This window comes from Papio anubis, chromosome 4 (genome assembly GCF_008728515.1).
Source record: "Papio anubis isolate 15944 chromosome 4, Panubis1.0, whole genome shotgun sequence".
NCBI lineage: Eukaryota > Metazoa > Chordata > Mammalia > Primates > Cercopithecidae > Papio > Papio anubis.
The window spans coordinates 11,980,884-12,005,231 of NC_044979.1; the positions used below are offsets into that span (position 1 = coordinate 11,980,884).

The following is a 24,348-nucleotide window of genomic DNA, read 5'->3' on the forward strand; positions in this document are numbered from 1 at the left end:
TTCCTCCTTTATTTTTTCCTCTTCTTGTTTTTCTTTTGGGTTTCCTCCTGTTCTCTTTTTTCATTTTTCCTTCCTTCTTTCCTTCCTTCCTTCCTTCCTCCCTCCCTCCCTCCCTTTCCCCTTCTCTCCTTTATTCCCTTCCTTGCTTCCTCCTATATTCATTCCCTTTTATTTTTTTTTATTTCTAGAATTGGTTGATTCTAGATTGTTTTATGATTTCACATTTCTTAGTTTCCTTTAGCTTTATTAAGGTGCAATCACAAAAAAATGTATATATTTATAGTATGCAACATGGTGTTTTGATACATGTATTGTGAAATAATTAATTCAAGATAATTAACACATCCATCACAACACAGTTATTTTTTGTAAATGGTGAGACCACTTAAGAGCCGTTATCTTAGCGATTTTCAAGCATGCAACATATTATTAACTACAGTCACCATGCTACACAATAGATACCCAAAACTTATCCATCTTGTCTAACTAAAACTTTGTACCTTTTAACAGATTATCTCTAATTTTAATCCCTCTCCACTGAAGCCCGTGTCAACCATCATTCCTGTTTTACGGAATTAAACATCATGGTCTTTGTTTGTTGATTCATATTTATCTAAGACAATATTGTTTCTTTCCTTTTTAAGTTGCCATTTGCTGATATTTGTACCAGTGTTCCTTTGAAGCAAAAGTGTTTTGCTTCTGTCCTTAATTATGTTCTTTTACTCTCAGTGAATTGCTAGAACATTGGAAACTTCCAGTTACTAACAAATACCATGATTTAAGATCAAGAACTCACGTTGTAGTTGCATATATCTAACTACTTTTCACACAGATTTTATAATAGAGGCACATTCTGGGTACTGGAGGAAAAATTATAAGGGTCATTTGCATTTTCAATAGGAACTAAGTTTTTACATTAATATACAGTAAATACAAAGTGCTCTTTTTAATACACTGTACACATTGTGGGAGTCGATTCCTTTTTACATCTTTCTAAATGATTTTCTGATTAATAGGAATTTTAACTCCAAATGTTTATGCCATTTTGACTTTATTATCCCAGACAACTTCAAAATGTCTTTCATTTTGACTTAGTATCTCTCACTTCCAGCCTAAGTTTTCCTATGTTATTCCCCAATGGAGATTATATGAAAGGTTAATGTTTTCTATGGATCTTTTAATAGAAGTGGCAAGAATGATTTCTGGTATCTGCCAACATCTGTTGTGTGATTTTATATATATATACGGCTGTAAATATAACATGTTCTTATTTAACATGTTTATTGATAAATGAATCAAAATTTGGCTTACCTCCTCGCTTGTTTATCTTGGCATAGCCGGGAGAATAGCTACCAGTCATGGAGGAGGAGCTGCTGAAAGCCACATGGGGGAGTCCAGAGACGAGTGGCTCATCACATTTTTCTGAAAACAAAAGACAGAGAGGGAGAGAGACACTCAATAACAATTTCTAAATAATTATTGGTATGTGTTAGTTAAAATAATCATTGAATCTGGTATGTCTTTTATAAGCCTTTGAAACAATATTTAGCAAAGGAATTTAGGCACTTCTGTTATCCAAAATGTAATATAACACAGGAGCAGTTTATATAACCCTGATATTCAAACAAAAAACTAGAGCAAAGGGCATTACTCCGAAGGGCTTCACCTCAGCCTTGCTATCTGAGAATCATGAGTCAAATTGAGCTTGTTCCTGTAATAAGCTTTGGTATCGGGCATCTCCTGGAAATCTTCAGGTATTTATACATTATAGGGACAGAGCACTGGAATTACTAAGGTTGGAGGTGGAAAGACAAAGAGGACTCCTACCAAGTCAAAAGACCAAGAAATGGGGAGTTGCTAACCAACACGTATAAAATTTCAGTTACGTGAGATGACTAAGTTCTGGAGATCTGGTGTGCAATATTATACCTCTAGATAATCATGCACACTTATCAAGGCAGATCTCATGTTACGTGTTCCTACTAGAATAGAAAAAAGAGGCTGGGAGCGGCGACTCACGCCTGTAATCCCGGCACTTTGGGAGGCCGAGGCGGGTGGATCACCTGAGGTTGGGATTTTAAGACCAACCTGACCAACATGGAAAAACCCCATCTCTACTAAAAATGCTAAATTAACTGGGCATGGTGGTGCATCCCTGTAATCTCAGCTACTCGGGAGACTGAGGCAGGAGAATTGCTTGAACCTGGGAGGCAGAGGTTGCGGTCAGCCAAGATCGCGCCACTATACTCCAGCCTGGGCAACAAGAGAGAAACACCATAAGAAAGGAAAGAAAGGAATGAAAGGAAGAAAAGGAAGGAAGGAAGGAAGGAAGGGAGGGAGGGAGGGAGGGAGGGAGGGAGGGAGGAAAGGAAAGAAGGAAAGGAAAGAAGGAAAGGAAGAAGGAAAAGAAAAAGGAAAGGAAAAAAGAAAGGAAGAAAGAAAGAAAGAGAGAAAGAGAGAGAGAGAGCGAAAGAGAAAGAAAGAGAAAGAAACAAAGAACGAACGAGACATCAGCAAGTAAAGACAGAATAATCACCAACTTGAAAATTATTACTGACAGAAAAATTAATCAGTTCCCATCATACTCAACCAATCAACTGCACTGGAACCGGGCGATACCTCAATTCTATTTGTAACACTTTCTGCACTTGGCTTTTATAATGTCATTAACATTTTTTTTTCTCTTTTTTCTCATTAGCTGCTTGCTCTCTGATTCCTTTGATGGATCTTTCTCATTTTGCCAATGCCTAAGTGTTTCTAATGTTAACGTGGCCAGGACTGTTCTGAGTCTACCCTCCCTCTCTGGGAGATGGCATGGAGGGCTATGTCTTCTGATACTGGGATGTTTCAAGTCCCACTGCCTCACTTCAACTCCATAGCTACAGATCGTGCACACACAGCTTCCAGAGCTCTCTGGTACAAAACACTGTGTGGTCTTCCTGCTTCCCCTCTCACTCTGCTATAGTTCTGTCCGCAGCAGCTGAAGAAACACTTTTTAAACTGTAAGTGAACATGTGGCTGCTGTATTCAAATTGTTCTCTGCCTCCTGCTCTCAATTTGGCATACCGTTCAAAGTCCCCCCCATCCCCCCACAACCAACCCCTGCCACCCTGCCACCCAGTGGCCTATGATGGCCACAGCACTATTCTCATCTCTTTCCACAGGTCCTTGTCTATTCCTGTCTAGCCACCATGGCCCCTTTCCTCTTCTTCTTCTTTCTTCCTTTGAGACAGAGTGTCGCTCTGTCACCCAGGCTGGAGTGCAGTGGTGCGAGCTCGGCTCACTGCAACCTCTGCCTCCCAGGTTCAAGCGATTCGCCTGCTTCAGCCTCCTGAGTAGCTGGAATTATAGGCACGTGCCACCACGTACAGCTAATTTTTTTTGTATTTTCAGTAGAGACGGGGTTTCACCATGTTAGCCAGGTTGGTCTCGATCTCCTGACCTCGCGATCTGCCCGCCTTGTCCTCCCAAAGTGCTGGGATTAGAGGTGTGAGCCACCACGCCTGGCCCCTCCTTTTCCTTTCAAAACAAGCCTGCCCCTGCTGTAAGCCTTTGCAATTACTAGTCCAAGTATCCTCTCTTGTCACAGGTCTCTGCTCAATGTCACCTTTGCCACTGCAGACAGGCTTTGCTAGTTCACCCAGCATTTTGTTGCCATCAGTCTCTGTATCCACACCCTGCTTTATTTTTTGTCATAACCCTTAGCACCACCTGACATGTTATGTTGTTATTCATTTAATTTTTTGTTGCCTTTCTCTCCCACTAGACAGAAAGCTCTATCTGAAATGAAGTTTTAGATAGTTGGCCTAATGCTTACTCTCCAGTGATCTGAACAGTGGTACTTGGCACGTACTCTAAAAACATTTGTAGGATAAATGAATGAATGTACTAAACCCAATGAACCTCAAAGTGTCTGGAAGCAAGATCTTATATTATAACATGCTGCAACACTTAATTTTTAGAGTGGTGGTCTTAAATTCCCAACAAATGTTTATGCTCAGAACTCTGTTTAATAAGACAGAAAGTTTTTCTCTATATATTCAAAAATGGTTTCTCTCTCAGAAATTTATAAGCAAAAATAACTTAGCAACAGAAAGAATAAACTAATTTTCTTGTAAATTCACTTAAGTGAAGTCCCCAATGATACTGGAGAAATGAATTATTATTTATTATCTCACCACTTAATTGTATACAAATTGGAAATTAAAATGAACAAATCCATCTTCATATAATATTTTTAAAATTTCTTGTTTTTCTTAGTTATACTGCAAGTGCCTCTGGGAAATATGACATGTGTGTATAAATAAGTTCCCCAGAAAGTTAAATGTAAAGGGATGTAAAGAACATAAAATTTGTTTTAAAAGTATCAATTCACAAAGCTATCATCTAAACTGATGGGTTTCATATTAATCGAAAACAACTACTTTGTTTAGCTATAAGTGAGCACAAATATACATCCTTGATTTTCCTACTTTCTGATACATTTGATTTACACCTTTTTATAATTTTTGAGATAAGTGTTGCCTCTAATTGGAGTAAACATTCTTTCTAATGTTCTCATTATATTAGAAATGTGCTAACATTCACTCGTGTTCATTTCATTCATTTAAATATGCATCAGGTGTCTATGTTGTGCCAAGCACTGAAGTCAGCTGAAGGCGAAATTAACAATGCCCTGCCCTTGTAGAGCTTATGCTTTAGTGGGAAGAAACATCCCAACAACAAAAAAATGTAAATTTATAGTATGTTTTAGTAATTAATACTAACAAGGAACATTAAATATAAAACAGTGGGCAGGGAGTGGGGGTGAGGTGGAGAGGAAGAGAATTGTTATTTTATGCTGACTTCTCAAGGCAAGCCTTGACAACATGATCAGGTAGTATTTGAGTAGAAATATGAAGAAAATGAGGAAGAAAGCTACGTTAGAAATCATCAGGACCATGCTAGGAAAACCTTTTTCTAGTCCATACCTGCTCAGTCAGGCTAGCTCACACTTGATAATAATGCATAACACATTTTCTAAAACTGAATATCCAATGCCTAGATATGGTTGCACTGAATGTAATTAAACTAAGTCGATAACTGGTTAAATGATCCAATAGCTAATTTAAATTTGGAATTTAAATGTAGCATTTATAAAACCATAATATAGTTTAGAGTTATTACATTAAACAAATTGACTTCTGTAACAAATTGATCATCTGAGTATCAAATTTTACATTTTTTGCTAATTTAAAAAATCAAATAAAAATCCTTTTTTAAAAATTTAAAAATTAAGTAATGATTTGAAAAAATTATGTAATTATTCAGAATAACAATTAGAATTAAATTGAGATTAGTGAAGACCAGGGCAAATAAGCATTTTTTTTAAAATGTGACTGCAAAATTATTATCAGAATGTAAGGCACTAGCAATCTCACGTTCTTCCAAATTAAAACATAATCTATAATCGTATTACTAAGCTAAAAAATGCAACAATTACTGTATTTTCTCCTGGAGGACATTAATCACGAATATTTATTGAGATCTTACATTGCATTTTGCTGTTTTCACTACTTCAGACAGATTATATGTGTGTGTGTGTGTACAGATATATATAAAATTCGACTTTGCTATATTCCATTTGTATATATGCACACATACACATACAAATATATGGTCTATTCCTCCATAAGTGGCAGTAACAAATGAATCTACAAAAAGTAATTAAACATGAAGTAACGATAGAGTAATACAAAATGGTTTAAAATTCAATGCTAACTAGAAGAAAATGAAATACTAAAAGTCACAAATAAACTAGAAATGTAGGGTTGTTGTTAGTTAAGTTGCTCATTAGACTTCATAATTAGTTAGTTGAGTTGCTCATTAGCTCCATCATAAACGTGTGACCTTGAATATGTCAATGCACCCCTTTCCTACAGGTGACACATCAGTAACATGAGGAAATTTAACTACGTTTCTCTCAAGCTCTGAAAACTCCAAAATAGTGTCAACCATCAAGAGTTAGCAAACTATGGCCTGCAGGCCCAATCCAGCCCACAGATTGCTTTTGTAAGTAAAGTTTTATTGGAGCACAGTTACACATCATGCATTTATGTATTGTCTCGGATGACTTTCACACAGCAGTAGAATATTGCAATCGATATCATATGGCCCACAAAACTAAACTATTTACTATCTGAGCTTTTACAGAGTAAGTTTCCCCACCTCTTATCTAGTATAACAAATATTGAAGGAACTTAGGAATCAGAATGATTAATGATTACTTAGAGTGTCAGATACCATATAAATAACAAATAGAATCTGAAGAAATTAGAGATTACAGGTAGGTGGAAAGAGGGTTAGGGAAATTTTAGAAAAAGGGAACACCTCAAGCAACATGAAAGAGGCCACAATGAAGTTGAAATTTCCCAGAGATGGTTGTAGCGGCATTCCACGCAAGCACGTATTGCCATACTGACTATTACAATATACTATCCATTTTTATTTCCAACTGTAATAATGGTTATTACTCATTATCCATTCTAAAAAGTCTGCTTATTGTTGTGCTAAAACATGTATCTCAATCTCCTGCAGACATTAAATACTAGGCAATCAGGCAAATCCCTGGAGAAAGTTAGAATTTTTATATAATAGTAAAAGAGGGAAGGAGAGAGAGAAAAAGAGAGCTAACATTTGAAATAATCCGGTATCGTGTTTTCCCACACTGGGATGTCTTCCAAAACTACAGCCATACACAGCGATGGCAAATATTTGGTGTCCAGTGCACTTCCCTTCCAGGGAATCTTGGATGAAAACTAGAAGAGCAGATGGGCCTTGAGTTTTATTTTCACACAATTTCAGTCAATCATGAAGGCAGACTAGCTATAAGAATTCTGTACTAACTCAAGCTGGAGCAGAGAAAATTATTGGCAAATAGACATGAAATAGCTGTTGCCCTTTACCTAAAAGATACAGTTGAGAGGTTTGGCTATTGGCAAGGGATACTGGCAGGAGTTTACAAGATTAAAGGACTTCAGAATATATGTAATTGACACGAGAGTATGGTTTTCAAATGCATCTTTGCTGAAATATACTGTCTGAAAATTTTTCACAAAACAATATATGTTTAAGCTATAACACTTCAAGTAGATGTTTTATATGACCCATTTGGTAACATAAGTCTAATGGAGGAAAACAACTGAAAACAACAAATGACTCAAGAACAAGACAGTGCTAGCCGAACAGAAATTCTAGCAATAACATCCTGATTTTTATGTTAGGAAAAAATCCATGGCAAAAGGCACATTCTGAGTTGAACACATCACTCTGTGGTCTTAAATATACACTCAAATTCTACCTTTTGAAGTTGGAGCTACTCTACCTCTACCTACACATTTACCCTGCATCACATGCTATGACTATTCCTTTCCATCATCAGCAGCACAGCGGTTCCTCCAAGAGGTCTTTTATCTTCCCCATGATGTCCATTTCAAGGTCACTAGTTAATGCAGTAACTAATGACGGTCAGAAATGTGGGAGGGCAGACAGCATTGGGACACTCAGGAGCAGAAGGCAAGGTGCAGTCCTGGAGCACTGAGATGGGACGCCAGACTCCGAAATGGACATCGGGGGAAGACAAAAGATCTCTTGAGGAACCGCTGTGCTACCTGGGAAGCCAGAGAAGAGCTTGTCATTCAGCTTGTAATTCAAGATAGTTTTAGTCATAAGGAACAAGGCAGAATGGGAAGCAGAACGCACGTTTGTTGGGAGGTTTGGCCAGAGCTTCTTAAATTACTCCTGATGCCTGCAAGCCAAATTTTGTCTAAATTTAATTTATATTTTACATTTTCTAATTGTCACATAACACATTTTTCTTTAATAATGTGTAGGAAGTACAAGAAACAGAATATGATATTCTCTTCCAATATTTATAATAAATATTTGGACATAGTTGAGGGTCAAAATTTTTTAACTTAACGTGGTATAATTACGATTTTTTGGTGAAAGGTGTGACTTTCAGAGGTAGCAGTATGCTCCTTAGAGTCAAAATATTTAGAGTTTATTCCTAGCAACATAAATTTGGGCAACTTGTTTAATCCTATCTTACCCAAAGTTTCCTTAGTTTTTCCATTATTTCGAAAGTCCTCTTCCTGTTTTGACCCTGTTGTTCTCGATTTTTAAATCATAACAATATAAAATCAATGGTTAAACATTGAGAGTTATAGAAATATGCTATAAAAATGTATGCTCCTTCTTAGGGCAAAAAACCCATTGACTGCTACTCAATCTATCTTTTTTTTTTTTTTTTGAGACGGAGTCTTGCTCTGTTGCCCAGTGTTGCCCAGGCTGGAGAGGTTCACGCCATTCTCCCGCCTCAGCCTCCCGTGTATCTGGGACTACAGGTGCGCCCGGCTAATTTTTGTATTTTTAGTAGAGACGGGGTTTCACCGTGTTAGCCAGGATGGTCTCGATCTCCTGACCTCGTGATCCACCCGTCTCGGCCTCCCAAAGTGCTGGGATTACAGGCGTGAGCCACCGCGCCCGGCCTCAATCCATCTTATATATCTTCACTTATACCATATTTTCCTCCCATTTTTATGGTTCATACATTGCTTTTGTGTATCTCTTGCTCCAGCTTCCCTGGACTACTCTTTGCTATGGAAAATAAGACATCTTTCTCTTGCTCCTGTAGAATTTCATACAATACAGTTAAAGACAGAACCTAATAATCCATAGAAGTCATCGCTACTACTAGTCTTCATACTACATATACACAGATGCAACATTTAACATAACAGATATTTAGATACGCACACAAACAAACAAAAAACATTTACAATATGGTCTTTTACATACCTTTTCAATTACTGATCTATCATAGAAATTCCCGGCCGGGCACGGTGGCTCACGCCTGTAATCCTAGCACTTTGGAAGGCCAAGGTGGGCGGATCACGAGGTCAGGAGATCGAGACCATCCTGGCTAACACGGTGAAACCCCGTCTCTACTAAAAATACAAAAAAATGCCAGGCGTGGTGATGGGCGCCTGTAGTCCCAGCTATGCGGGAGGCTGAGGCAGGAGAATGGCGTGAACCCGGGAGGCAGCGGAGCTTGCAGTGAGCAGAGATAGCGCCACTGCACTCCAGCTGGGCGACAGAGCGAGACTCCGCCTCAAAAAAACAAAAAAAGAAAGAAATTCCCATACAAATATGGCTTCATTTTATATATTTCATTTTACATTAGAGACCTTTTATTATTTACATTAGGCTGTGTGTGGCAGAGGTAATTAACTTTGCACAGAAAATACGAGAGTGCTAGATCATTGCTAAAACAGGTCATATAATCGCATTGAGATTTAATTATTTTCTCATAGAGTCTATAAATAAGTTCACAAAAGAACTTATCAAAGAGAAGGATCATGAAGAGAAGTACAATTAGTTTGTCATCAAATGCTAATTTGGGAAAAAGCTAAAGATAATGGAATTGGAATGAAATCAACTGATTGGACATACCTTATCTGACACACAGCGGAAATTCCTAAGTGAATAAAATAAATTCATCTGCCTTCCTTTTTTCTTTTTACTATATCTCTCTTGTTTCCTACTAGATAGAGGTGACCCCATTTACTCTTTTATTTCATTTTTCATTTAATGAGACAAAACCCAATGTGCTACCATAGGCATTATAGTGGTGAGCACGAATGAGGCAGCCTTCCCACCTCCCATCTCAATCCTTCCAATCTGGACCATGATGAATATACAGATGGCAGAGATCATTAAACCGCAATCAACAAATCAATTGATAGTAATAGCAATCATTTATTGAATACTTATGTGATAGGCAGGTAAATATTTTCAGTGGGTCATCTCATTGAGATATCACAGTAACCCACTGAGATGGGTAGTATTACCATTTTATAGATAAGGAGGCTTCAGATCTCACAGCTAAAGGATATTCAAGTCAGGACAAAAGACAAACTGTACCCGATTATAAGGCCTGTACTTTTGAAGTCTAGTTTTCTGGGACAAATGGCTTCTATAGTGACTTCATGTAAAATCGTACACGTTGCATTGGGCTATGCAGATCTAATAATATTGACGTTGTCAAATTGTTCTCACCACTTCTCATTTTGATTCCAAGAATTTACGTGAAATGTTACCCTGTATAATAATATTGCAGCAATTTCAGTATTTTCTGTGCCAAATCAGACCCACATCTTTTAACTGAAAGAAAGAGGTTTCCACAGATTTAAGTAGATGTTCTCAGAGAAACCCATTTATAATCAGCAATTTAATGGATATGCCTACATTGAATAGCCTCAGCAAAATACATCAACTTTATTTCATTTATTCATTCAATAAATATTTATTGGGCACTTATTTTCCTGCTTCCATCTTTATCTCCTTACAATCCATTTTCTTCACAGTTGTCAGATGGATTTTTTAAAACTGGGCATTAGATTTTGCCATGCCCTGAAGATTTCCTGATGGCTTCCCCTCTTATTTAGTATAAAATCCAAGCTCCACTGGGTCTGAGATGGTCTGGCCCTGAAGATATCTCTGGCGCTATTTTATTTCACTCCATCTCTGGGTCACTAAGCTCTAGATTCACTCTCCTCTCTCTTTTTCAGACACACCAAGTACACCCTTGCACAAAGGCCTTTCCATCCTCTCTGCTTTCCAGCTAAAATTCTCTGTACCAGGTCTCAAAGAGCTGGTTCCTTTCCACTCTGATTCTGACTCAAATACCACCTTCACTTTTTCTGACCAGTGCATCTAAATTAACCAGCTCAATTCCTGTTTTCATTCTCCTGAGACACTGCTTGCTATTCTATCACACTGTCTTGTTTTGTTTCCCAGTATCCACCACAATCTGAAATTATCTAGTTTGTTTTTAATTTATCACTTTTCTTGTTGATTGGACTGTAAATACCGTGAGAGGAAGGCAGGTGCCTGACTTGTCCACTCTGTATTCCCAGAGCCTCAAAATCTGTCATGCAGCACAACCTTACAGAGAGCTGTTGAATCAATGAATTACTGACAATGATAAGAAATAAATCCATCTAAAATCAAGCAAGGCAAAGTGGTTCCTAGTTTTGACTACTGAGATGTGTTCACTTCATCTGTTTAGGTTCCAAGACATATTTTTGTATTTTCCATTTTAAAATCTGCATTGCAAAAGAGAAATGGCTTCATCCCATGATCTGACACATAGATCTACTTCACTATATCCCACATAAGAAATATCACCTCTGATCTTCAACAACTTAAAATGACTTGCAATTTGGAACCCCTGAATTATATAAAGGGTTTGTCTAACTCATCAGTACAGTACATGACTCTAGAACTTTTTAAATATCTTGGCTCCAGCAAATGAGTATTTTGAGACTTGAAGCTATTGACTATTGTGAGTTAGCTCTTTTACATCTATTTTTAGTCCTAAAAAGAACATAAGACTTTGGTGTTCCTAATGTTTTCATTCTGTATCATTGAAAGTCTATTATGATCAATATTGGTTTATATGTTGATTTCTCTGCTGATGATCCTCTCTTGTGGAAGAGAACTTCTTTTCTTTCCCAATATGCAGAATGTAGAGCACACAGTAGGAACTCTTCATATATTTTGAAAAATATTGAACACAATCAATGCAATTTTAATAGCTTATGGCAATAAATAAATTCAATATTTTTAATCTTAAAAATTAGTTCAGGTTTCTTTCATTTTCCTTTTTGGTTTGTCTAATAGTTATGTTTAAAAATAATAATGAAATTAAAGTAGTATAGCTAGAAAATCAGTCATGTTTGGAGGAATCTTGGTTGTAAATCAAATAAAAAATTGTCTGGTCTGCATGTACCAAGGGCAAATTACTTCGAGACGTAGTTCAAATTTTGCTGGACATTTAACAGCTGCAGCATATTTCCGACAGATGGTATAACAGATGAATCAGTTTCAAATTATCTACTGAACTGTAATATACTGGAAATGAAATAGATTTGTGAGGCTTTTTTTTTTAAATTAAGCTTTTGTCTCCTCGAAGTTGATCTTCTAATTTAAAAGAAAAAAAAACCTCTCGAATACAAAATAATATAAAACAATTTTTACCCTTGGTGTAATCTGGAAAACAAATTCAAGTTTTAATTTCATAACTTCATGCAACAAAAGGAAACAGTATTCAAAAATTGAATCACCACCCAGGAGCTAGGCAGAGGTTTTCATCTCTAACACAGTGGTGACAGTAGACTTTTCTTTTTTTAACTCAAATTCTACAGTCTCATAAGAAGATCAAGCTACCTAGAACTTTTAATAAACCAATAATCTGAAGATCATCAAGATCAACTGCAATATGACTAAATGAACTTGAGTACTCTTAAAGCTTTGATTGACAATCTTCCTAAGGGCAGGGCTCATTTGAATTGTACTTTATTGGCCCACTGGTAAATGTTGCAGTTTTTGACTATCTGGTTTCATTAACTGGTTAACTGAAAGTTAGTATTTAACAATGAGCAATGTACTTATTGACAACCAAGTCTATTTCCTAGACTACTTAACCCACTTAGCTTTAAATAACTAAGTGCTGTGGGTAAGCATCTTCCCAGTGTACTTGGCTTAAGTAACTTCAGATTAGGCCATGCATTCAAGATGTACAGAGTGAATAATGGAGCACTCTAGAACCAGTAAGGGTGAAGCTGTAGAAAAATCCTTATTCAATTGATTAATGTTTATGGCATGGTAGACTAAAAAAGTAGTCTATAAAATAGTATTTATAATATGATCTTCATTTTATGAAATAGATATAGGTAAAGAAATTACTAAAATAATATGTAAAACAAAATGTCAATCATGGTACCGTACTGATTGCTAGGTAATTGTTGACTTTCATTTTCTTCTATTTTCTACAGCTTGGAAAAACTTCAATTAACATATACTGATTTTATAACATTTGAAAAATAAATAGTATTAACTACCCAGTGATGCTGAGTGCAAAGATAATATGCATTTCCTTCAATGATGATTTACAGAGTGCCTACAGTTGGGGGACAACAGTAAACAACCTACAGTTTTATATTATAGTAAATAATAAAAAAATACACAGTATTTCAGATGGTGTTAATTATAGGGAAAATAGGGCATGACAGGAAGATGATTAGTGAATGGATAAATATACTTGAAATTAGAGGTTTTAGAAGGCCTTATTGATAAGGTATCATTTTTAGCAGAACTTAATGGAAAAGAGAAAAAAAGCCATAGGGTTATCTGATATCTGTGGAGCACCGATTCTAGCACAACAAACCCAAGTCAAAGGGCTCAGGAGCAGGAACAAGGTGGGTATGTTCAAGGGTCCTAGGAGGCCAGTGAGGATGGAGCAGAAGCATGAGGTAAACAGGAAGGAAAGTGGCCAGAGAGACTGCAGAAGACTATGATGGAAGCCAGCTTTGCTGGGCTTTGTAGGCGATTGACATGGTTTAGCTGTGTCCCTACTCAAATCACATCTGAACTGTAGCTCCCATAATTCCCACATGTCGTGTGAGGGACCCAGTTGGAGGTAATTAACCATGCAGTCAGGTCTTTCCTGTGCTGTTCTCATGATAGTGAATAAGTGTCATGAAACCCGCAGGTTTTATAAAGGGGAGTTTCCCTGCACACACTCCCTTGCCTGCCACCATGTAAGACATGACTTTGCTCCTCCTCCACCTTCTACCATGATTATGAGGCCTCCCCAGCCATGTGGCATTGTGAGTCCATTAAATCTTTTTGCTTTATGAGTTACCCAGGCACAGGTATGTCTCTAATAGCAGTGTGAGAATAGACTACTACAGGGATTCTTTTTTTGTTTGTTTTTTGTTTTCCCTAAATGGAGTCTTGTTCTGTCACCCAGGCTGGAGTGCAGTGGTGTGATCTTGGCTCACTGCAACCTCTGCTTCCTGGGTTCAAGCGATTCGCCTGCCTCAGCCTCCCAAGTAGCTGGGATTACAGGCATGCACCACCACGTGCGGCTAATTTTTGTATTCTTAGTAGAGACAGGGTTTCACCATGTTGTCCAGGCTGATCTTGAATTCTTGACCTCGTGATCCTCCCACCTTGGCCTCCCAAAGTGCTGGGATTACAGGCATGAGCCACCATGCCCGGCCAGGGATTCTACGAGTTGGACTTTAGAAACATTCAAAGAATGGAAGCCTCCAACAAGATAAAATGTGATATTTTGCCAAGCTTATTGGATTGAAAGTGGAAGTTTAATGTAAACCATGTTATTTTCTATCCAGACATGATTCTATTAAAATTTCTATATAAGGGCTGTCACAACAGGTTTTGATTCTAACTAATCCAAATCAACTTTTTGTCTCCAATGAACAAGGAAAATAAGTTGGAGAATATTTATTCCCCTGGGTATAAATTTGTCTTAAAAAAATGTAAGGATCTATATTAAAACAACATTCATTTATTTTAATTTCTGTTAATCTAGCATTAATTTTTTTAACCATATCTTTCTTAAATATATTTAGATTTTGAGTCACATACTATCCTTTGAAGTGGTGACTTGAAAAATATTCCCCTTTGTCTCCCAATAATCTGAATTCATTTCTCCTCATGTCAATAACACAGAGGACCTACTATTGAATAGAATAAAGAAGTTGTATCCCCCTTCTAGAAGGTTTGTCTTCTAGAGAAAAATAAATTACCCAGTTCGCTATAAGCAGTGGGAAAATTTCAATTGAAAGGAGTGAATAAAGGGAGGACGCAAAGTAAGTTCTGCCTGAAGGGGTAAGGACAGTTTTAATATTTAAAAAAACCAAAAACATGATATGATAAGAACAATTCCACTACATATAAAATGACAGAGAAGAGCACTCCAGGCAACAGAGTCAATATCACGATAAAGTGTAAACATGGGAATGTATAGCATCTTCGAGAAGGAATGAGACGAAAACAAACAGAAACAACAACAGCAGCAACAACAAAGCAAACATACTTGTTCTCGCTGCCTAAAATGCTCTTCTCCCAGTTTTCTCTTGGATAACTGATCATGTCCTACATCAAATCTCAGGAGGCGAGTGCTTCCCTGAGTTCACCATCGCTTATACTAAATTTAGTCTACCTTCCTCTCTTTTCAGGGAACACACTTCTTTTCTTTTTTTTAAACAATTATGACAATTAGTAATTCTGCATTCATCTGTGTATTAACTTGTTTCATATCTGACTCTACCATGAGTTATTAACCCTATTAGGGTGGACCTAAGGGTTGTGTTGTTTGCTTCTGTTTACTTCTTATATGGGACAGTGACAGGTGCCCAGAATGAATGCACAGTAGATGTATGGAGGGTGATGATCATTGAATCTACAGAACAGACGAACAAAAACAAACGCCAAGGGCAAACTGAACAATCTTATTCATTTGATCCTGTTTGGCATGCTCTCATTTTTCTTTCAAAAAATCTGTGCTGGATATCTATTATGTTTGAATCTAGGTAACTTTGACTCAAGGCTTCACAGGTTAGTAAATGTCACACAATAAATATGAATTGTATTCTGTAGGCCTTGAGAAACCACTGAAACAGCTCCTTCATTGGGGTTAGTTACATGATATGGTTATACCTACATTTTAGAAGAAACGAAACATTGACATCTGTGTGGTGGAGCCATCATTGGAGGAATGTTCTAGAAACTTGGACACTATTATACAGCAATGTAAATTAGAAGTCTCCAGGTGTGGTGGCTCACACCTGTCACCCCAGCACTTTGGGAAGACGAGTCAGGCAGATAACTTGAGCTCAGAAGTTTGAGACCAGCCTGGGCAACATGGTGAAACCCCATCTCTACAAAAAATACAAAAATTAGCCAGGCGTGATAGTGTGTGCCTGTAGTGCCAGTTACTTGGGAGGCTAAGGTGGGAGGATGGCTTGAACTCAGGAGGCAGAGGTTGTAGTAAGTTGAGATTGTGCTACTGCATTCCAGCTTGGGCAAAAGAGCCAGACCCCTGTCTCAAAAAAAAAAAAAAAAAAAAGGTAAATTAGAAGTGATACAGAGGTGAATGAAGGCAGTAGCAGTGGAATGATGAGAAGACATTGGTGAAAGATATTTTGGAAGGTGACTGAATTTGTTTTTCAACCAGATGTGAGAAGTAATAGGAAGAAGAATAACAAAAATTACTGATTTCTTATGTGGGTGACTGAATAGAGTGTGCAGTCATTCACTGAGCAATGGCCATAAAATATGGACTTGGACTCATTTACCTTCTTTATCAAAAGAGAGGAGGTTTGACTCCTTTAAGAACATATGCCAAGATTGTATCTTTATATCTAATTGAATTCATGTTTTTGACTAAAATTACCAGTCACAGATTCTGTAACTCATTGGTTAAAGCAATAAAGTTTGCTTAACTAGAAAACAGAAAGCAAGGGCTAGAGCACTTGTAAAAACTCCCTAAGACGTTTAAGATACTCACTGTCCTTCTTTCAGGCAAAACTACCAAAGGTTTATTTTTATATCTATTTATTAAATTACTAAGCTTCGTTTCTCTTACTGTGATACTTCGCTGTTGAATAAGACTTTTCCAGCAAATATGGCTTTATTAATTGTTGTTATGGTAACTGTGAACCTTTTTCCATAAGGGGTAACCTGAAAAAGAAAGATAGCTATGCACTAATGCCCATTCATTTATAACTTCTGAGGGACCTTGCTCTCACCCACCTTTTTTTTTTTTCTTTTTTTTAAGACAGAGTCTCACTATGTCGCCAGGCTGGAGTGCTGAGGCATGATCTCGGCTCACTGCAACCTCCGACTCCCTGGTTCAAGGCATTCTCCTGCCTCGGCCTCCTGAGTAGCTGGGATTACAGGCACGTGCCACCACACCCAGCTAATTTGTTTTGTATTTTTAGTAGCGATGGGGTTTCACCATGTTGGCCAGGATGGTCTTGATTTCTGACCTGGTGATCTGCCCATCTCAGCCTCCCAAAGTGCTGGGATTACAGGCGTGAGCCACTGTGCCTGGCCTCACTATTTTTTTAAAAATATAATCTGTTCATCCTCCCCTTTCTGATGCCTCTGTTTTTAAACACACACCTTTCCCTTATTTCAAGAAGAAATACTTTTTAGGTCACTGCTGACCCTTCCTCCCAGGTCACTTGAATGAAGAATTCTGTATTTCACCAGTAAAGAAATGCTCTGGGCATCTGGGGGTAATCTAAAGGTAAAAACAAGTTGCATTGATTTCCAGGATATATTATATTCCAAAGACAGTTGCTTGCCTTGATATATAGTATTGATAATGTTTAATTTCTAAATAAAATTGTTTTCAGGAGGATTTTATAACAAATCAAAAACTATACCCATCCAAAAGAAAACAAAAACAAAATAAGTCATCTCAACACACATATGTGGCTGTGCACTCATTTTAGATGGAACGGAAGGCAGAAAATTGATTGGGTCATTTTTGCCATCATCCCCAGTGATGAGTAGCAAATTGATAGTGCTTGTCAGTAGGAGGTTTTTGAAATGAGCAAGTTGAAGCTTAACTCTGGTCTTAAAAAGGCAAGGACAGGAGAGATTCAAGTCCCGAAAGTTCAAATCAGGAAAGAAGAATCAAAAAGGAGGTCAGGTGTAGGCAGGTGATATGATTTGGCTGTGTCCCCACCCAAATCTCATTTGGAATTTTAACTCTCACAATTCCCACGTGTTGTGGGAGGGATCCTGTGGAAAGTAGTTGAATCATGGGGGTGGGTCTTTCCCATGTTATTCTTTTGATCATGACTAACTATCAGAAGATCTGATGCTTTTATAAAGGGGAGTTTCCCTGCACAAGCTCTCTTCTCTTGCCTACCACCATGTGAGCCATGCCTTTCACTTTCTGCCATGATTGCAAATCCTCCCCAGTCACGTGGAACTGTGAGTCCATTAAAGCTCTTTCTCTTGCAAATTGCCCAGTCTCTGGTATGTCTTTATCAGCAGCATGAAAATGACTAATACAGCAGGTAAACAGAGACCAGAACTCAGGAGATGAAAGCCTCACCCAGACACGTGAGCACCACATCTGGGATAACCTCTTCCATGTTTTATGTTCACACAGCCAGAGTGCAAGAGAAGAGAAGCACTACAGTCTAGAGATTTTCACAGTTAAAAGGAGATCTTACATCTTTAGTGGGCAGGGAGAAAGGGAAAAGATAAACAAGCAAAGGTACAGAAATGAGACTAATCAGAGGCTACAAAAAGTCAGTTTGATTAATATGCCAGGTGGGTTTTGGGAAGTGTTAAGAAAAAGTGATTGAAAGTGTGCTGATCCTTGAAAGCTAAGCAGAGAATTTGCGATCTCATCTAGAAAGGAATTGGGAACAATTAAAGATTTCTGAATGGAGACATTACAGAATGAAAGTGCAAGCAATGTCATTAAAAAAAATAAACACTGTTTGGTTTTCAAGCTTTCTCAGAGAGGAGACTCCCAGAGAATGAATTCCAGATGGGAAAACAAAATGCATCTAGAGAAAACAATGTAATCAGAAATAAATAGGAAATGGAGACGGCCCAATCCACTGAATTCTGTATTGCTAATGTTCATACAGCTACCAAGAGAGGAGAAAAGTTGCTGGTTTTACATTCTGAAATAAGAAAATAGAGCCATAGCAGTGAAAAATAAATGAGATATGTATATTCATGACCACAATAATGAAGAGATGGCTGCAATCTCATGGAAACGACTCTATTATTTTCCCACCACCTACATTTTTACTGAAGCTGGCCTCTGAACCTTAATTTAGAAAAGTTAAGTTCTAATTTCCATTTAGTTGTCAATTCTCTTGATTAAGTGACATATTCACGTGGAATCTCAGTTTCTCCATTTGTAAAGCAGGAGAAATGAACATTATCCTTGGGGTCTCTTTTATAGCCGACATTTCTGGATTCTATAATGTCACGAAATGTTTGTGAGAGAACAGAATTTAAAAAGTGAGCTTATTCCTTACTATCAAAAAGGTGCTGACTTAATTATCACTTGCTTATATAAAGAAATTAAACTTATTTTAGGAGCATTATAAATCAGACCCCTAAATACTGATATGGATTCACAGCAACATTGAAAAATAATTCTTCTTGTTCCTTTACGTTTTTCTAGGTTTGAAGCAGTTACTGTGATCTAGATAAATCATCAGAGTAATAGATAATGACACTGCATTTCTTTGTCAATAAAGCCTGGGACACGCTGCCAGCTCTGCTCATTTGAACATACCCAGATTTCAAGAAATTGTCACCCATTTACTGCTACCTTCATAACACAAGTGGATCATTGTCTGCTTATGTCATCACATTTGTTCTTTTTCATGAAAAATTGATATTCAAAGCTACCTAAATCACTGACTCAAAATGTTCATATAAAGAAACTTTTAAAAATGATGCATCCTTAAGGGAGTTTGGCATCATGATTACTTTCTTTGATCACATTTTACAATTCTGAGTTGTTGAACTGTGGGGTGGATTAAAAATAACCACAAGGCAGTGCCCTGTGACCTGTATGTAGGAAGCAGTTCTGAAAAATTACATATATATGTGCTATAACACAAATGTTTAATACTATTTAAAAATATTTCTATATTCATTTTAATAATGTTTCTTATATTGTGTAGACCTATAATTTCAAATGTGCTAAGAATAGAAAAGGATGGAAGATAAAGATTTTAGAAAGAACTGATATTTAGAATTAGGGAACCTACAATTGCATTTTGGTCTACTTCTCATTCTTATGTATTCTTGGGTACATTTATTAACATCTTGGAACCTCAGTTTTCAACTTGGTGAAACAATAACTCAATAAAGTCTTACTATCAATAGGAAACCCGTGTTTATATAATGAATTTGGGAAGTGTGTGAGTAGTGTAGATAATACACATCTCTTGCTTAATGGGATTTGAGAGTCTAGAAAAGATATGAAAAGATACCTACCATATACTATCAAGTGCTATACTAGAGATGTCAATGCCACAAGAAAGTGATATGGGTACTTACAGTAGTACAACTAATTTTGCCCAGAAGACAATATTATCAAGCATACCACTATGCTGATGGAGAGTTCAATGAAACGACATAAAATTCTTTTTAAATTAGAAAGTTATAGGCCAGTATTAGTTGCTTTTACCAACATAGCTTTATAAACAAAATTAGAGTTAACCACTTGATGTTTTCCATGTTTTTACCGTAAATTCATCTTAGTTAAAACATGAGACACTATAAGGTATGTGCAAAAATATAATTTTGTAGGTAGTCAAAATTACTTATTTTTTGGAGGCATTCATGTAAATCAATGGAGTAGATCAAAATATTATTTTCTCCTATTTTTCTATTTTCATAGAAAATCAATTTAGAATCTAGAATATCATATTATTTAACTCTAAAAGAGTGCATGTCAACTAATGAAGCCTAGCAAATTCTTTCAGTCAGTTGTCCACTTTCTATTCATATTCACAATCTTATTTTAAATCCTTACTATGTATACTCTATATTAGAAAATAGACCATGATATGGTAAATAAACGTATGTTATTGAAGCAAGGCAGTCACTGTAGACCCCACAGGACAAGAGTTTCTTCTCTAGTAACTGCAGGAACATCTATCGCAGAGTCTCCTATAAATAGTACTGTATCATTTGAATGCTTCAATAAATCAGTTTACAAATTCATTCTGCACACTGCTACATTTTCTTGATGCACTTTCTGACTGTGTTGCAAGCTAACCTAGAGAGGTTTGAATTATTTGTTTGCTATTAGTTCATCACTTGACATTTCATATTTCTTATTATTCAGAACATAAGAATATGCACATTGATACATTTTCCTAAGTTCCACTTATTGGGTAGTGTTATTTGAAACATAATATGAAAATGCACTTGACAAGTTACCCTGGAGGTGACACAGCAGTTTGCAAAGAGAAGTATAAACATCATTTATTCGTGGCAGAGCAATGTTCCCTTTTTGATTTGAGTTCTCTAATATCTTCAAATGCCACTGTATACCAATAACAATTTATTTTTCAGTGGCATAATTGGTGATGTGGAAAATATTTTTCTTGGATTTAAAAGAGCACATATATTCACACATATGCTTTTGAGTCCATCCCTGTTCAGAATATAATTTCCTATAGATTTCAGACATTCTCTACTGTGTCTGATTTATCTCTGAGGTTTTATGTCCAGCAAACTATCTGACAACACCAATGTTAGATATATATTTTTGAGTGAATAAACACGTGTGCTTTTTCCTGTCTTTTAGAATTGGAGCTTATAGGTTTACAGGCACAAATTCCAATTACATCCTCAACTAGTATATACCCTACAAATCATAAATTCAATCCCATTGGAGGAGAATATTCCCCTAAAATACCACCAAAGACTGTATTCTGGGGCTTACTCTTATAAATTGGGCTAATAATCTGTATACAACGGAGGCAAGATTGTCCTTTAAAAATTTGAAGCAGGTTTTCTCCTGGACATGAAGCAAATTTAATGTGAGCAGCCATATTTTCTTTTATTAAGAATAATCCTTTACTTTGAGATGATTAGACTAAATGTTAAGGAAGAAACAGGAAAATAGTTTTGAGAATATGGTGTGTAGTTTCCGGAAAATTGCACTTCCTAGAAACAGATCACCTAAAGCGTGTTTCTCTCCATCCAAAACTACAGGGAAAGAATAAATAGCCTCTCTTTCCTAACCCCTGCCAACACCTGCTACATTTTTTACCCAAGAATTCTCAAAGAACTGTAGAGATACCATTTGACTCTACAGCACAGCAATAGATCTATCACACAGAGAGGCCACAGTCAAGGTCAGCATTATTATTGCAGCCAGATTCAGTTAAAAAAAAAAAAGAGAGAGAGAGAGAGACTTTAACAACCTACACAACTTAATTTTATTTTTCATTGGATAAAAGCTAAAATAGGGTGTGTACAGGTTACATGGTAGTCAGCTGACACGTTTTTGTTCTGTTTCCAGGGATAGCAAAAATTACAACGAAAAATGAATCAAAATATACTTAACGGACATTGCCTTTTCTCCTTGGAGGGGAAAATGTTCTACCTTCTGTTGCTTCTTTTATTGTTTATAGCAGGCTTAACTATACATGCTACATACTAATTTGTCTCAGAGTTTCAACCATTTTCTTTATGAGTTTGACTCCTGCTAGAATTAAAATGTCTCTGGAAGAAATAGCATTTGAGTATACCTTCTGAGAATGAAGAGTCTGAATGCAGCTTTTCATGGGTGGTTGCCTTAAGGGAATCAAAAGAAAATATTAAGATGTGAGGCATTAAACTTCAGGGGAATAAAACTTGTCTCTTATTGAAAGCAGGAAAGTCAATGGTGCTATACCACTAGCTTGCCTTAGGCTAGATCTGCCTGCTAAGAATGTATCTACATGTCCACAAAAGAATAAAAAATAAATGTAGAAATAGCCGGGATTTTTCTAACATAATACCTGGAAATCATGGTTAAGCTTCTATTTTCTTATAGGTTGAGTTTTCATACAGTAAGATTTCAAATATTCAAGTATGCATGGAATTTTATCTTATGTTACCAACAGTACAACCTCTCAGTATTGTAGAGAATTCTAAAAGTAACACCATATGGCAAACAGATAGCTGAGAAAAATGCAAAAGAAAACTGATAAATAAATGTTCTAAAATTTGGAAACCTCTGATGACAAACACAAGTGAAACTGGTTTGAATACCAGGACAATGTTTTCCAGGATAATTTAAAAATAAATCCATTTTTTACTTATATAACTTCTAAGAAATTTGTATTGCTTTAGTAATGTACATGAGATAAAATTCAACATGATTTTATCTAACGTGCATACAACTGAGTATAGAATGTTGAAAGTCAAATCATTCCAATATTTCTGTATAAGAGTTCTTATTGATTCGCATGTTAGTATCATCTAAACTTTTATACATAGATGGTTAAATTCTATAATGCAACATAAATAGGTCATCACGGAAAACACAAAGGCAAGTTCAGATATTGACCATTCTCACAATTTTTTTTTTTTAAACTACATGGAATTTACAAAAACATAAAAGATCAATAATATGTTTCCTAAATAAATGGTAGCATGGATAATGTGTAAGGAAAGCTCACCTGGTCAATTTTTTTTCCTGAGTTATTATTTGACTGAAAAAAAATAAATCAGTATTTGCAATGGAAAACTTGACACAATAATAAATATGAGAATTTTTCATGTATTTTTTAAAGTGTAAATAATCTTAGATTGCACAACAACGTGCTAAGTATTTTAGTAAATGACAGTAGAATTTATTTAGATCTAATTGACCAAGACAAAATCACAGGATGAAGCTTTGGTCAGAAAATCTTACACAACTTGAATCCATAAAAGTCAGGCTCTATGAACTCTCCCTCAACCCTTGGCTCTAAAGAAACAAGTCCAGTAAGATTCACTCACTTTCCATTCATTCTGCACTTATTATTAAGGTTCAACCTTTAACATCTAGATTTATTTGAGAATCATGGATCAATTAAACCAATTTTTGGCTAACTGGGAATCTGGTGCTGGAATAACTGGCTAGCCATATGCAGAAAACTGAAACTGGACCCCTTCCTTACACCTTATACAAAAATTAACTCAAGATGGATTAAAGACTTACATGTGAAACCCAAAACCATAAAAACTCTAGAAGAAAACCTATGCAATACCATTCAGGACATAGGCATGGGCAAAGACTTCATGTCTAAAACACCAAAAGTAATTGCAACAAAAGCCAAAATTGATAAATAGGATATAGTTAAACTAAAGAGCTTCTGCACAGCAAAATAAACTAGCATCAGAGTGAACTGGCAACCTATGGAATGGGAGAAAATTTTTGCAATCGACCCATTTGGCAAAGGTCTAATATCCAGAATCTACAAGGAATTTAAACAAATTTACAAGAAAAAACCAACCTCATCAAAAAGTGGGCAAAGGATATGAACAGACACTTCTCAAAAGAAGACATTTATGCGGCCAACAAACATATGAAGAAAAAGCTCATCATCACTGATCTTTAGAGAAATGCAAATCAAAACCACAATGAGATGCCATCTCACGCTAGTTAGAATGGCGATCGGTAAAAAGTCAGGAAACAATAGATGCTGGCAAGGCTGTGGAAAAATAGGAACGCTTTTACACTGTTAGTGGGAGTGTAAATTACTTCAATCCTTGTGGAAGACAGTGTGGCAATTCCTCAAAGATCTAGAATTAGAAATACCATTTGACCCAGCAATCCCATTACTGGGTACATACCCAAAGGATTATAAATCATTCTTCTACAAAGACACATGCACATGTACGTTTATTGCAGCACTGTTTACAATAGCAAAGACTTGGAACCAACCCAAATGCCCA

General features: G+C 36.5%; 1 protein-coding gene across 1 annotated transcript in view; it reads right to left on the reverse strand.

The window, feature by feature from the left end:
- The window catches only part of CNTNAP2 (contactin associated protein 2), a 2,167,939-nt gene that overhangs the window by 1,536,061 nt on the left and 607,530 nt on the right, over positions 1-24,348 (reverse strand). Inside the window, exon 2 of the mRNA XM_031664956.1 lies at positions 1,312-1,422. Within this exon, the coding sequence (XP_031520816.1) occupies positions 1,312-1,422 (111 nt within the window). The remainder of the gene's footprint in view (positions 1-1,311; positions 1,423-24,348) is intronic.